This window comes from Ovis aries, chromosome 6 (genome assembly GCF_016772045.2).
Source record: "Ovis aries strain OAR_USU_Benz2616 breed Rambouillet chromosome 6, ARS-UI_Ramb_v3.0, whole genome shotgun sequence".
NCBI classification, from domain to species: domain Eukaryota; kingdom Metazoa; phylum Chordata; class Mammalia; order Artiodactyla; family Bovidae; genus Ovis; species Ovis aries.
Genome location: NC_056059.1, coordinates 46,633,106 through 46,648,030, shown reverse-complemented (window position 1 = coordinate 46,648,030; position 14,925 = coordinate 46,633,106). Strand labels below are relative to the sequence as shown.

The following is a 14,925-nucleotide window of genomic DNA, read 5'->3' as shown; positions in this document are numbered from 1 at the left end:
AATTATTTGGGTTATGCATATACTTTAATCACATTTTGAATACTATAAAATTGCGTTAAAATGTTAAAGTATCATAAACATGTTTTCAATTTAATATTCCAACAGACAACCTATCAAATAAAATACCAAAAAGTTAAAATTTCAGTTATAAAGAAAAACTTTTGGATGTTAAGAAAAAAAATTGTTTGAATATAATATTTTACAAGGAAAAATGACAGAAAAATTTAAACTGCTTGATTTCAGTATTTGCCAGGAAAAACTTGAGAACCAACTCTAACACTTTTAAAAACAGATGCTGAAAAGTTTATAGAAAGACAGTGGAATAACATCATAAGGTATTGCTTCTAAATCAAATTCAAAGGCAAAAAAAAACTTTTTCAGAAGCCAAACTAACAAGAAATATTTTTCAAAATTAAAAATCTTGGATATTTACATATCCTTTAATCTAGGAATCTCACTTCTGTGAGTATCATTATGGAAATAATTAAAACTGCTTGCAGAGACAGTGCAAAAAAAAAGGTAAAGGAAATGCTGTTTATAACAGAAAAATATTATACATTTAATATTTTCAGACATTCAATATTAGACATTTAAGATGTTTAAGACTACTTAAACATTCTGGTAGAGGAAATTACCTATATAAATTATGTTTTATGTATATAAAATATAGTTTGATATGCCATGATTAATAAATACCACATTATGTTTATTAAATTAAAAATTATAGTAGTGTTTATTGCTATATGATGATAAGTAATTTTTGTTTTAAATTTTCTTCTCATATATATTTTCTTATTTTTCTAACAACATGTATTTTAGGGAGAAAATAATAATAATTTCCGAAAATATTTTTAAACTGCAACTCTGAAGGGAAAGAAACCAAGAATTCAGTGAAGAAGATTATAATGACAGAAACACCAGCATATCTGAAGAAGGCATTAATAACCTGATAACTAATGGCTGACAAAATGGAATATACCACAAGTGCAAAAGAGTTTCCTAAAATTTCAAACACTAAATTGAAGCTAAAAATATCAAAGGAATTTATTTAAAAAAAATATTTTAGCAAAGAACCAACAGTGTTAAATATAGACTAATATAGCACAATACAATTTTAGTCTAATTATGCAAATAAGGGGTCATAGTGCATGGAAAACTTAAAAACATAGAATTGAAAAGAAAAACTATGAATACATGGGCAATAGAAAAGAAAAAAATATTAGAAAAGCAGAAACGATAAGGAAGTGATTATAGAAAACTTTTCTTGAGCTAAAGAAGAATCTCAGTATGACTAATAAAAGAATCAATTCAGCAACAGTCCTTAAGGAAACAGAGTGCTATGATTATTAAGGAGAAAACATAAAATTAATTATATAAAAATTATATGAAATTTAAGTGCTAGGAAAGGGATGGGTTTGAGAGAAACCTTTAATAATCTAAGAGAAATAACACTAGCAGTATAAAGGCAGTTTCAAACCAAAGTAACTTCTCTTTTAAGTTAAAAGGAGACTGTTTATAATTCTAAAAGGTCTGAAATAATTTCTAACAATGCTGGCAAACTTGTATCTGAGAAAACAGGTTCAGAAAAAAAATAAAATGCAAAGATTAAATCATTCATTTACTCATTCACTCAACACTTATTTACTGAGCAACTATGTGCTAAGCACTGTTACACCTGTTTGAGAGACAGCAGTTAAGGATAGGATCAACTTGCAGCTGGTTTGTGATAGTGCCTATCTTAGCTTCAGGGACATCTGGCAGTGACCCTTGGCCAAAATGGGATGAAAGGCACTAACTAGTCATTTATAATGTGCTACTTAATGTCCCCTGGAGGCATTCCATATCAATTTATTTACACTGTTTATTGAAAATGTATAGACTGCTAGTTTGCACCTGAATTACCAGTAGGGTGTAAAAGACTCATCAGAAAGCTTATGCTGTAACTTGTATCTTGCATGTACCTTGGTGATTCATAACCCAAAGGCAAAGTGCATCCTGTGTAACTGAGAAAGGGCTGCAAAGTGCATCCTGTGTTACTGAGAAAGGAGCTGGGACTGGAAATTTCTATCTCTTTGTATTCGCATGTGCTTTCTTTCTCTTGCTGAAAGAAAGCTTTATGTGGGTGTATCCTTGTGGCTGAAATCTTATATGTCATCTCAGTTATCTGATTTGGCTCTGTGTAATTGCTGCAGCAGGGAACAAAGCTTCCATATTACAGAATAAAGGCGGCAACAGGCAAAATAGAAAATCAGTATGTTATATGATGCTAAAGGTTACGGAGAAAAACAAGGCAGGAAAGGATTATAAGGAATCCCAAGAGGAGAGCCAGGGAAGGATTTGGTGAGAAGGTAACATTTTTTTGTGTGTGTATACGTTTAAATTTTTCCCATGAATGTTCTTTTTTTAAATTGAAATACAGTTGACATACAATATTGTGTGAGTTTCAGATTGTACTAACAGTGATTTGACATTTGCATACATTATAAAATCATCACAATAAGTCTGTATTCCTCCAAAGTTATTACAATACCATTGACCATATTGTTTATGCTGAGAATATGACATTTAAGCAAAGACATAAGGGAATGTGAGGGAATGGACACACAAGTATCTCGGGGAAAAGCAATGCAGGCAGAGAAAACAAGGAGCAAAGACCCTTAGATGGGAGAAAGCCAGGGGAAAGTAAGCAAGCTCTAGCAGCTGGAGTAGAACAAATCAGGAGGAAAAGGAATAGGAGAGGAACTCAGAGAGGTGATGGGTATCGGATCAAATAGGGTGTTTTAGGCCACTGTCATGACTTTGGGTTTTAAGTAGAATGAGATAAGCCACTGGATACCAGAAGAGTGGCTTCTTCGGAATAGTATTTCCAAGGCTTCCTCTACAAACTCTGCTAAAAACAAATTCTAGGTGGGGAAGTGTAGAAGCAGTAAGAGCAATTAAGAGGCTACTGAAATAGTCCAGACAAGAGATGGCAGCTTGGATCAGCAACACAGGAATGGCAGTGATGAGAAGTGAATGGATTCTGGACATGCTTCAAAAAGCTGAAAGGATTTCCTGGTGGATTACACATAAGGTACAAGAGAAAAAAATGGAATCAAAGATGAGTGAATTAAAATAATTCGGAGTTCTAACTGCCTACTAAAGAGTTCCTCTTCAATGTCAATATGCCTCTCAAACTTAGTTAAGTGCATCATCTTCACTAACTGACCTGCGTCTCTTTCTGTATTCTGAATCTTAAGTTAACTCTGCCCAGTTATCCAATCTAGACACTTAGAGGTCATGTTTATCTTTTCCTTTTCTCATACTCCTTAGATCTAATAAATTCCCAAATCTTTTAAAAAATCTGTTAAATTCACATCTTGTTAAATTCAAGTCTGTTGATGTCTTTCCACTTTGAATGCTGTTCTCTTAGTTCAAACCTTTATCATGCCTTGTCTGAACTACTACAACAGGGAGAAAAAGAAAAAAGAAAAAGATTCACTGAGCACCTGTTGTGCTAGCCAGCAGGCTACATGATTTACAGTCACTATTTTTTAATCAAATCTTCTTGATTTACTTCCCTCTAATCTTTCCACACTACAATGTATTTTCCCAGAGCAATTTCCAAACACAAATCTGATCAGGTTATTCCATTGCTTTCATGGCTCTGGGGCTTCTTATATGGTGAGTCTTCTGCCTGGAGATGTTTTTTAATACCATCATTTCTTTTGCATTTTTACCTCATTAATATACATATATTTAACCAATAGAACCTACCTCAAGAAAATCCTTAGGTGCATAAACAGGTCTGAAAAGGCTTAAATCTAGAATTAATAAGACAGATTAAAATAGAATTTTGATGATAATATACAAATTCTTATTAATAATAAATTATAATGGTTCTTTCATATTGTTATGCAGCTAAATTCAAACATTTGCAGAATATTAATTATTTGTCATACACTGTGTTAAGCACTGTACTAACAAAAATAAAAAGAAAGTCCCTTCCCTTGACAGTCTAGATAACATATTCTAGAAGAAATTAAAGAGTCCTCTCTTCCATAAATTTATAATGGAGCATTTGTAATTGAACTGAAAAACAATGTCAATATAATATGAAAGTTCTACATGAGAATTCTCACAGTACTCAGAATACAAACAATAAATTCTCAGTGAATCTTGTAGTTGTACTGAACTGCTCTCCCTTTTGAACTTTCTATAACGCACTGCGTCCTTTGCGCACGCATGCTTAAATGCATCTCCCCACTTAGGGATCAAACCTGCATCTCCTACATTGCAGGAGAATTCTTTACCACTGAACCACTGCAGAAGCCTCAGGTTATATTGAACTATTCTCCCTTTTGAATTTCTATAACACACTGCTTCCTTTATGATGGCTCAAAATTTCTTGCACCCTACCCAAGCCCCAACTATCTTTTAAGGAGGAGTGGTGAAGAATTATGTATATGTCTATCTATATAATTATTTTATGTATATCAATAATTATTTTATACATATATTTATTACTCATTAAATATTTTTAAAATTGATAGATTCAATTTTAAACATTAAAATGAACCAAAATAAATTCTTAAAAACATTTTAAAAGTCTTAAAACTTCTCAAAATGTAACACATTTTAACATCTCAATGTGATTAAAGCTTAAGATTTATCTTAATTATGAGCCTAAGAAATCCACTGAATGATTCTAATTTATTCTTTCATAAAAATGTTTTCAAATGCTGGTTAAAAAAATTACTGATTTAAATATTCTCAAAATAACGGAGAACAGTGACTAAAGCTGGGAATTTTTAAACTGCAAAGTACAAGTTTAAGCAAATAAACAAAAAAAAAAAAGATGGCAATAAATCAGTGAGAAGGGAAGTTGCTATCTTTCAAAAAAGAACTTGTTAATATTGTTATTTTGGATCCACAATTAAAAAGACAATTTTTTTTTCCCACTACCACATTTTGAAAATATTTTTTTCATATGTACCTGGTTCATCAGTTCCCATTTCATTCCATTTATTGAGAAGTTCTTTCTGTTCTCCAACTGGCCTCTAAAAAAGGTAATTTTAAAATTGGTTTCGTTTTGTGAAGTTAAGCAATGCCGCTGAAAAATAAGAATCAATACCTTATCTAAAAGCTTATATAAGCTACCATAACATAAGAAAAAATAATTTCATTACAAATGATTAGCTTTTCTGGGAATTACACTTAATATTATTTAACTATTACATTTAATGGCTCAGTTAGAATACGGTGCTAATGGGTCTAAAATAGAAGGTAAATGATATGTACTGGCCAGTAAAATTTCACAGAGAAAAACTGCTCCTCAGCCACATACTCCATCTCTTACCCCATCCAGCAATCTCAGAAATGTATCATAAGGGGGCTGGCAAAGAGAGCGTGACTGTGAGTCAGTAGCATCATCTTCCTATACGAAAGACAGTATATTACACAATACTACATATTTAGACAGTTTTTCATGTAAATTTATCCTTTTTTTACACCATCCTTCTGGTGCCTTCAGTGACTTGTGCTTGGATATTAATGTACATTCACTATATCTTGTCCAACAGCAGGGAATAAATAGGTGGTAGGGAGGATAAAGTGAAGAGGAACTTGTTCTCTCCTACTCTTGAACAGCTATAAAAGACCCAGAACATTCCTCAAGTGGCTTTTCTCTCCTTTTTCATCTCTCCCCTATCAAAGCCCAGAATTACAGATTAATGTTGAGTATTAGATCTAAATAGTTCTGGAGAGATGATAAATCATTCGGGCAAGGAGACTAAAGGTAATTAAAATCTTTAAAGTACATTTATAACCTTTACAGACAAATCTCCAAATAATCTGTACTGTACAGCCTATATTTATTCTCAAGATACAGGTTTTCTTTTTCTTTTCTTTTTTTTTTTTTTACAAAAAGCATTATAACAGATGTAATAGAAAACTATATAAACTACACTCACATAATTGACCTTTTATAGACTTTGGTTTCAAAAAGCTGTATACCAGTAACAAAAAAAAAGATAAATCTGCCTAACAGTTATAATTTCGTGATACTTCCTAGTACATGATTCACAATAAAATACATAAGTGTTAAAAGTACCTTTCGTGCCAATGGGATACTCAGTTCAGTGCACATACTATTCAAACTCTTCAAAATTCTTTTTTCCCAACTTCCCTGAAACATAAGGAACCATCTATTATTATTTTTGGTTAACAGTGCCAAAAGTGACTCTTAAAAAATTAAAGACATTATGCGTTATATAGAAATGGTGAAGTTGCTTGAGATTGGTTATCTCTATTCACTAGATTACTCAACAAATATTGATTACTGCCTACTATGTGCCAGATACTATCCTTAGTGCTGTGAATAACAAAATGTCTCCATCCTCATGGAACTGACATTCTAGTGGAGAATAGGAATGAAGATAGATTAAAAAAATAAATCAACAAGTCAGATGGGGAAATAGCAGACTTTTTAAAAAAGGTAAGCTATATTTAAGCACTGTATAAATTTTTCATACTTAAGACTCCCATTAATGACCTAGTAAAATAAAATTTTATAGAAATTATTATACCGCAATTTTTCCAAACATCTTTCACCCTGAATACTTCACTATGAATTTTTAAAGAATAAGAACCTTCTCTTACATAACCATAATACCACTATGACACCTGAGAAAACTAAAAATAATATTTCATATCATCTTAGCCCATATTCAAAAATTTCCAAGTATCCCCAAAAATGTCTTTATATCTTTTTAAATCCTCGATCCATTAAAAATTAAGGCATTACATTTGGTTGTTATGTCTCTTTCTGTACAGCTTAATCTAGAGCGCTCTACTCCTTTTCTTTCTCATACTGGCTTTTTTGAGCAGACCAGGGCAGATGTCTTTTGGAATGTGTCACAATCTAGATTGGTCTTATTGTTTTCTCACCATATAGATTACGTTCTTCTCTGTCCCTGGTATTTCTCATAAACTTGAAATAATAAGTTAACTTTAATGGTCAGTCATAAATTGATCATCTATATACATCATACTTCAGTAAATTATTCTTTTTAATACTAAGTTAAAACACCATAACTTTTTTGATCTTTTAGCACAGGCCACTTCTGACACACAAAAAACAGAATAACACCAAAGCTCCAAAATTTAGACCAAATGAGGAGAAATGGAGATAACTATATATTATATTATCCATAAAGGACAGCTAAAATCAGTCAATAAAAGTAGAATAATAATACCTCCTTTATGTAATTACTATAAAAATTAAAGATGTAAAGTTCTTTGAACAGTGACACAATGATAATAACCACTGATAGTTTTTACTACAGCTATCATTATTCAGAGTTTCTTCATTAACATACATATCTAAATATATTACTCTCTATCTGGAATAAACTCTCCATGCTCTACTCTTATGCCAACATACTTATTCCTACGTTATCTGAGTAAATCATATTCACCATTCAGGTCTTCACCTCTATTAAGCCTGCTCCTACCTGGCTCCCACTCAGATATTAGTGCCTTTGCCTACAGATTATCACAGTATCTCTTCCTTCACCTATCACAGCACATATCACACTTCATCGAGCACATAATAAGTTTTCAATAATTGAACAGATTTCCACTCTTAGTTATGCTGCAAGAATTTAGAAAAATTTGGGTACAACTGCCAAAGTAATGAATGAACAGGAAAAAAAATCATCTATAAGAGAAATACAGAGCTGTGTAAAATGCATAACTTAGTTTACTAAATATATAGAAACAGGTTTTCAAGAATAAAAGAATACTCTTAATAAATTTCATAAAATACAGTCTAAACTAATTTCGTTTACTAGTTTGTTTTCAATTTTTTTCTCTCTCTTTCCTTTTTTCCTATAAAGAGTTCTCTTAGATGCAGGACTTCAAATATATTCGGGTATATTATTCATGACCAAGCTTTAGTTAGTGCAATACAACCCACTTTCACCCTCAACATTCTTATCCCAAATTTATCTGGAAAAATCTAATTCAACTTTCATCTCTCAGCGTAAAAGTAATTTCCTCTAATAAGCTTTCTACCACTTGCTCCCTCAACTCCAGATTGTGGGGGTCGGGGGAGCAAGTGTGAGAACCTTAACAACACAAGAGAAGACTCTACACACGGACAGCACCAGATGGTCAACACCAAAATCAGATTGATTATATTCTTTGCAGCCAAAAATTGAGAAGCTCTATACAGTAAGCAAAAGCAAGACTAGGAGCTGACTATGGCTCAGATCATGAACTCCTTATTGCCAGATTCAGACTTAAATTGAAGAAAATAGGGAAAACCACTACACCACTCAGGTATGACCTAAACCAAATCCCTTACAATTATACAGTAGAGGTGACAAATAGATTCAAGGGATTAGATCTGATAGAGTGCTTGAAGAACTATGGACTGAGGTTCATGACATTGTACAGGAGGCAGTGATCAAGACCATCCCTAAGAAAAGAAATGCAAAAAGGCAAAATGGTTGTCTGAGGAGGCCTTACAAATAGCTGAGAAAAGAAGAGAAGCTAAAGGCAAAGGGGAAAAGGAAAAGATATACCCATTTGAATACAGATTTCCAGAGAATAGCAAGGAGAGATAAGAAAGCATTCCTTGACGATCAATGCAAAGAAATAGAGGAAAACAATAGAATGGGAAAGACTAGAGATCTCTTCAAGAAAATTAGAGACACCAAAGGAACATTTCATGCCAAGATGGGCACAATAAAGGACAGAAATGGTATGGACCTAACAGAGGCAGAAGATATAAGAAGAGGTGGCAAGAATACACAGAAGAATAGACAAAAAAGATTTTCATGACCCAGATAATCCTGATGGTGTGCTCACTCACCTAGAGCCAGACATCCTAGAATGCGAAGTCAAGTGGGCCTTAGGAAGCATCACTAAGAACAAACCTAGTGGAGGTGATGGAATTCCACTTGTTGAGCTATTTCAAATCCTAAAAGATGCTGTGAAAGTGTTGCACTCAATATGCCAGCAAATCTAGAAAACTCAGCAGTGGCCACAGGACTGGAAAAGGTCTGTTTCATTCCAGTCCCAAAGAAGGGCAATGCCAGGGAATGCTCAAACTACCATACAATTGTACTCATCTCACACACTAGCAAAGTAATGCACAAAATTTTCCAAGCCAGGCTTTAACAGTACAGGAACCCTGAACTTCCAGATGTTCAAGCTGGATTTAGAAAAGGTAGAAGAACCAGAGATCAAATTGTCAACATCTGCTAGATCCTAGAAAAAGCAAGAGAGTTCCAGAAAGACATCTACTTTTGCTTTATTGACTATGCCAAAGCCTTTGACTGTGTGGATCACAACAAACTGTGGAAAATTCTGAAAGAGATGGGAATACCAGACCACCTGACCTGCCACCTGTGAAATCTGTATGCAGGTCCAGAAGCAACAGTTAGAACTGGACATGGAACAACAGACTGGTTCCATTTGAGAAAGGAGTACGTCAAGGCTGTATATTATCACCCCGCTTATTTAAATTTATATGCAGAGTACATCATGTGAAATGCTGGGCTGGAAGGAGCACAAACTGGAATCAAGATTGCCGGAAGAAATATCAATAACCTCAGATATGCAGATGACACCACCCTTATCGCAGAAAGCAAAGGAGAACGAAAGAGCCTCTTGATGAAAGTGAAAGAGGAGAGTGAAAAAGCTGGCTTAAAACTACCATTCAGAAACATGGCATCCGGTCCCATCACTTTATGGCAAATAGATGAGGAAACAACAGAAACAGTGACAGACTATTTTTTTGGGCTCCAAAATCACTGCAGATGGTGACTGCAGCCATGAAATTAAAAGTCACTTGTTCCTTGGAAGAAAACCTATGACCAACCTAGACAGCATATTTAAAAGCAGAGGCATTACTTTACCAACAGAGGTCTGTCTAGTCAAAGCTATGGTTTTCCCAGTAGTCCTGTATGGATGTGAGAGTTGGACTGTGAAGAAAGCTGAGCGCCAAAAAATTGATGTGTTTGAACTGTGGTGTTGGAGAAGACTCTTGAGAGTCCTCTGGACTGCAAAGAGATCCAACCAGTCCATCCTAAAGGAAATCAGTCCTGAATATTCATTGGAAGGACTGATGCTGAAGCTGCAACTCCAATACTGTGGCCACCTGATGTGAAGAACTGACTCATCTGAAAAGATCCTCATGCTGGGAAAGACTGAAGGTGGGAGGAGAAGGGGATGACAGAGGATGAGATGGTTGAATGGCATCACCGACGTGATGGACATGAGTTTGAGCAAGCTCTGTGAGTTGGTGATGGACAGATGGAGTGCTGTAGTCCACGGGGTCGCAATGAGACGGATATGACTGAGTGACTGAACTGAACTGAATTTTAATTCAGTGATTACTATAAAAATAAACTTACATAAAGATTAAAAATCTAATCCCTGATTTTTTATTATGTATGCCATTATATAAAAGAACTAAATTTCCAGCTATTGAATTATCATTACAAAAATTATCATTTTCAACCACTAATAAGAGGACTCTTGAGTTGATAAAAAGAAAATAACTCTCAGATATAAAAATAAAAGTTACAAGACATCAATGTGTGGCTCATAATATATACTGTACATATTTGTAAGACTGCAATACATAATTTTAATACAGCATAAAACCTACTAAAAACTCAGACATAAAGTACATTTAAATAGAATACTTTCTATAATTATATGTTAATAAGATATTCTGAAGCATATTTAACTTATTCTTTAGAAAATCACTCTGACAAAAACATCGCTTCAGGTGTTTTGACAAAGTAAAATTTTAAGTGATAAATCACAGTTCTCCTAAATGACTATCCTACTTACCAAGTATTTCAACTTACCACATTTAAATTTAATGTTAGATGTAATATACAGAGAAACTACTTAAGAAAAAAAATTTCACAGAAAAGAAATCAGAGAAAACAAACTTAGAGTTACCAGGGAATAAGTGAGGGGAGGGATAAATTGGGAGATTGATACAGACATATAAAAACTACTACATATAAAATAGACCCGATATGAAGAGCCAACTAATTGGAAAAGACCCTGATGCTGGGAAAGATTCAAGGCAAAAGGAGAAGAGGGCAGCAGAGGATGAGATGGTTAGATAGCATCACTGACTTAATGGACATGAATTGGAGCAAACTCCAGGAGACAGTGAAGGACAGGGAAGCCTGGCATGCTGCAGTCCACGTGGTTGCAAAGAGTCGGACATGACCTAGTGACTAAAGAACAACAATAAACTAATAAGGACCTACTGTATGGCATAGGGAACTCTTCTTGATACTCTGTAATGATCTACATGGGAAAAAAATCTAAAAAACAGTGGATACATGTTTATGTATAGAACTGATTCACCTTGCTGAAGAGCAGAAGCTAACACAACATTGTAAATCAACTATACTCCAATAAAATCTTTTTAAAAGGAAATTAGATATTAGAAGCAAGTATTCTGAATGAAAAAAAATAGAGCTAAGTGATTTACATGTGTTTACAATATGTTATTTTTATTAACCCTGTGAGTAATGTATCATTACCCTCATTTTTACAAATGGGAAAACTTTTAAAAACAACACATGAGAGTAGAATGGAAAAGAATATTAAGAGCTGAAGCAATGCTGAACAAAGCTTTATTCATTTATCATTTTCTACTGTGTTCCACAACAAAAGCAAAATCGTGGAAATGATCAGGAAGAGAAGAAAGAACAAGACAAAAAACTGACAGAAAGAGGAAAAGGATGTTCAACTCAGAAAATTCACAATTTTAAGGCTAGAACAGGTAGACATGAGGTTAATAGCTGAGTTTTCAATTAATGAAAATATATTGATTCAACAAATATTTACTGGGCTCTTATTAAACATATGCCATTAAAAGATGAATAAAACAGCTATCCCTGTAGTAAGGGTGAGAAGGATAAGACAGAAACAAATAATATGGACAAGCTGCAAAAAGTTTATAAGGGCTATACCAATCCATACATAAAACACCATAGAAAATGTAAAACAATAGGCACACAATAGGAAGCTAGGTATATTGAAACTTCTAGCTGACAACAGAACACATCACATCCTGGAAAATCCTAAGAATAGTGAAAGAAGAGCAACCCCAGCGGTTGGCCTTGTCTTCCCTATTCCCTGCTTCATCTCTATGAAAGCTTGTCAGGATTTTTCCAAGATACTCTTTGCAGGAACTTCAGTCAGATGGTCAGAAGTCATTTCATAGAAGTCTTAGTCAAAAAAATCATTTCCACAGACATCAGAAACAGTAACAGAATTTCCTGACAATGAGGGGAAATCCAAGATGAAGCAAGCGGCTGCTTTTAAGTGGGGTCATCCTTTAGGTTCCCTAAAGAACTCTAATCTTGATTAAGTGGTATTTATTCATTTCTTTATCTCACTGATTATCATGTATTCAATGCTTTATATCCACAAAGCACAAAGCTCAGACCAGTGCGTAAATGTTATAAGGAGCTTATAACCATTTAACACAAGCAAGAAACTTTCCAACAATTAAGACTTGACCAAAATGGGTTAAAATTGTGAATTTCTTGTTTCCAGTTCTCCATCAAAAGGAGATGAGCTCCAGAGGTTAGACTGGATAAATGTGAAGGTCCACTTTAGCTCCAGCTCCAGTTCTACAGGTACATAATTTTTCTCTACCTGTGGAAATAAATAAATAAGCCCTACGTCTCAAAGATAAATGCTAAAAACTCATAGTTATTCCTAAGCTATTATTTAAATAAAAATTTCAGTGTGTACCTAGCACCCAACAAAAAGTGGAAGTAGCAAATAAGTTATTGAAAAATAATAGTGCACCAATATAAAATAAGAAGAAAGTTAAAGTTTCTATCCCAAAGACTTACAAAATAAAGATTTTTTAAAATGTTATTTAAAAGGAAAACGGATGGTCTTTTACATTTAAAATGTTTAAATAGGAAGACATTACCTTTTACTTAAACCCATATCCTCTCTAAATGAAATTATTGTTGCTTTCTAATCAGTTTCCCTAATAATTGAAAACTATGGTATTAACTCAAAGGATTTCAAGAATTTTATAAATAAGGTAGTTTCTAAGCCATGAGGGGTAAAAGATTCACAAAAGAATTGCAATTCTACTGAAATCTTTAAATCGGTATTAATTATCATCTTGCTACTTTTTCATAGTAATGAAAATAAATAAGAAGTCATTAAAAACCATGTAACAAATACATAGCATGCAAAACTTATAAAATTATAAAATTTTAAATTACTTTCTTCACACTGAAATGAGTAAAGTAAAACAAAATAATAACAACCCAGCTTTCTAATGGAAAAAGGCTTCAGTAATTCCATGATAATAAAAGTATATATTTATTCAAGATAATATGAAAAACTGTACAATATGTAAAGAATAAAATAATAAATAAGCACTCATAAATTTCCACCAGTCAAAAATAACCACTGTTATCATTTTATTCTCTTCATTTTTTCTATGCATGTATGTGTACAACTGAGATATATACGTGTATATATATGCACTTGGATATATATACACTTAATTAAAGTAGAATTATATTGTTTTATAGTTTGCTTTTTTGAATTGAGATTATATCATATGCAATTTCATCTCATTATACTTCTCTAAAAATGCCATTTTTGATGCCTATGTAAAACTGTCTTTTGGAGATTCTACGTTATATTTAAGCAGGCCCTATTGCTTTCTTTAGACGCCTTTAAATTTTTTACTGTTATCTCTGATTCTTTTCTTTAGATAAGGCTCAAGACGTGAAATTACTCAAAATAAGGGTACAAATATTTTCCTAAAGGGAACATTTCCATTTTTCATTATGTAATTCATTCATCATTTAAAAAAAAATCTATTGAGTGTCTACCATGGGCCGGGCACCATGCCAGAGGTTGCAGATACAATGTGGGAAGAGAGACACTGGTTCTGCTCTAAAGAATCTAGTGATCATACAGACAACCCAAGTATTGTGGTAGGAAGGGCAGAGTGCCTCTCATGTGGAGGACTGGAGATACAGGAAAAGTATCTGAGTATCTGAAAGAGAGGGGTCAGAAAGCCTTCCTAAAGAAACCATCATCTAACCCAACATCTGAAGAATGTGTAGAAGTTAGCCAGAAGCATGCGGGGTTCGAGGGGAGGCAGTCTGGGGTAGGAGTGACGGTATGAGCACAGGTTCTCCTGCTGGAGGACACCAAGGAGATGAAGAGAGAGAGAAGGTACATGTGCGTGGAAATGGAGTGGCAGGAAGGGGAGGGACAGTAAGAAGAGGCAAGAGATGAGACCTGAACAGTAAAATGGGGCAAGATAATGTATAGATTTTTAAGCAAAAGCAAGGAACTGAAGCTCTATCCTAAAAGTCTTGGAAGTTTTAAGAAATGGAGGACAATACAGAAGGCAGAAAGACCAGTTAGGAAGGAGATGAGAATTGAAGTAATATGAAACTAGCAAAATTCTCAACTTTACTAAGGTTACTGGATTGACAGCAAACAAGATAAATTCAGCCACATAGCTCATCCTGAGTTTGTCTGAGCATTTCTGGACTGGATACAGAAAGGCTGAACAGAATCAGGTAGTGCAGATTCTGGAGTGGCTGTCCAAGTTCAAATTCCAAGTCTTCCACTTAGTAGTTTTATGAAGCTGGCACTCTCTGAGACCATAAATGTAACTCATCTCATAGAGTCGACATAAATATTAAATGAGTGAATACTTGAATGGTACCTGGCACATAATTAGAGCTCTATGTGCTTGCTACTATTATTTCACATGAAAATTTGTAAACTTACATTTATCGCACCGCATATAAAAACCAAAGTATACAATAAATATTCATGAGTCCATATTGATACAAATAAATGATTGAATAATAAATGGGGGAGAGAAGACAATTCTTTGATGCA

General features: G+C 33.8%; 1 protein-coding gene across 4 annotated transcripts in view; it reads right to left on the bottom strand.

The window, feature by feature from the left end:
* The window catches only part of TBC1D19 (TBC1 domain family member 19), a 152,086-nt gene that overhangs the window by 91,829 nt on the left and 45,332 nt on the right, over window positions 1–14,925 (bottom strand). For all 4 annotated transcript variants that reach the window (XM_060416951.1, XM_004009756.6, XM_060416952.1 and 1 more), the window contains 3 exons: window positions 6,092–6,166; window positions 4,976–5,039; window positions 3,757–3,803 (listed from right to left, as the gene is read on the bottom strand). In XM_060416951.1, the coding sequence (XP_060272934.1) occupies window positions 3,757–3,803; window positions 4,976–5,039; window positions 6,092–6,166 (186 nt within the window). The remainder of the gene's footprint in view (window positions 1–3,756; window positions 3,804–4,975; window positions 5,040–6,091; window positions 6,167–14,925) is intronic.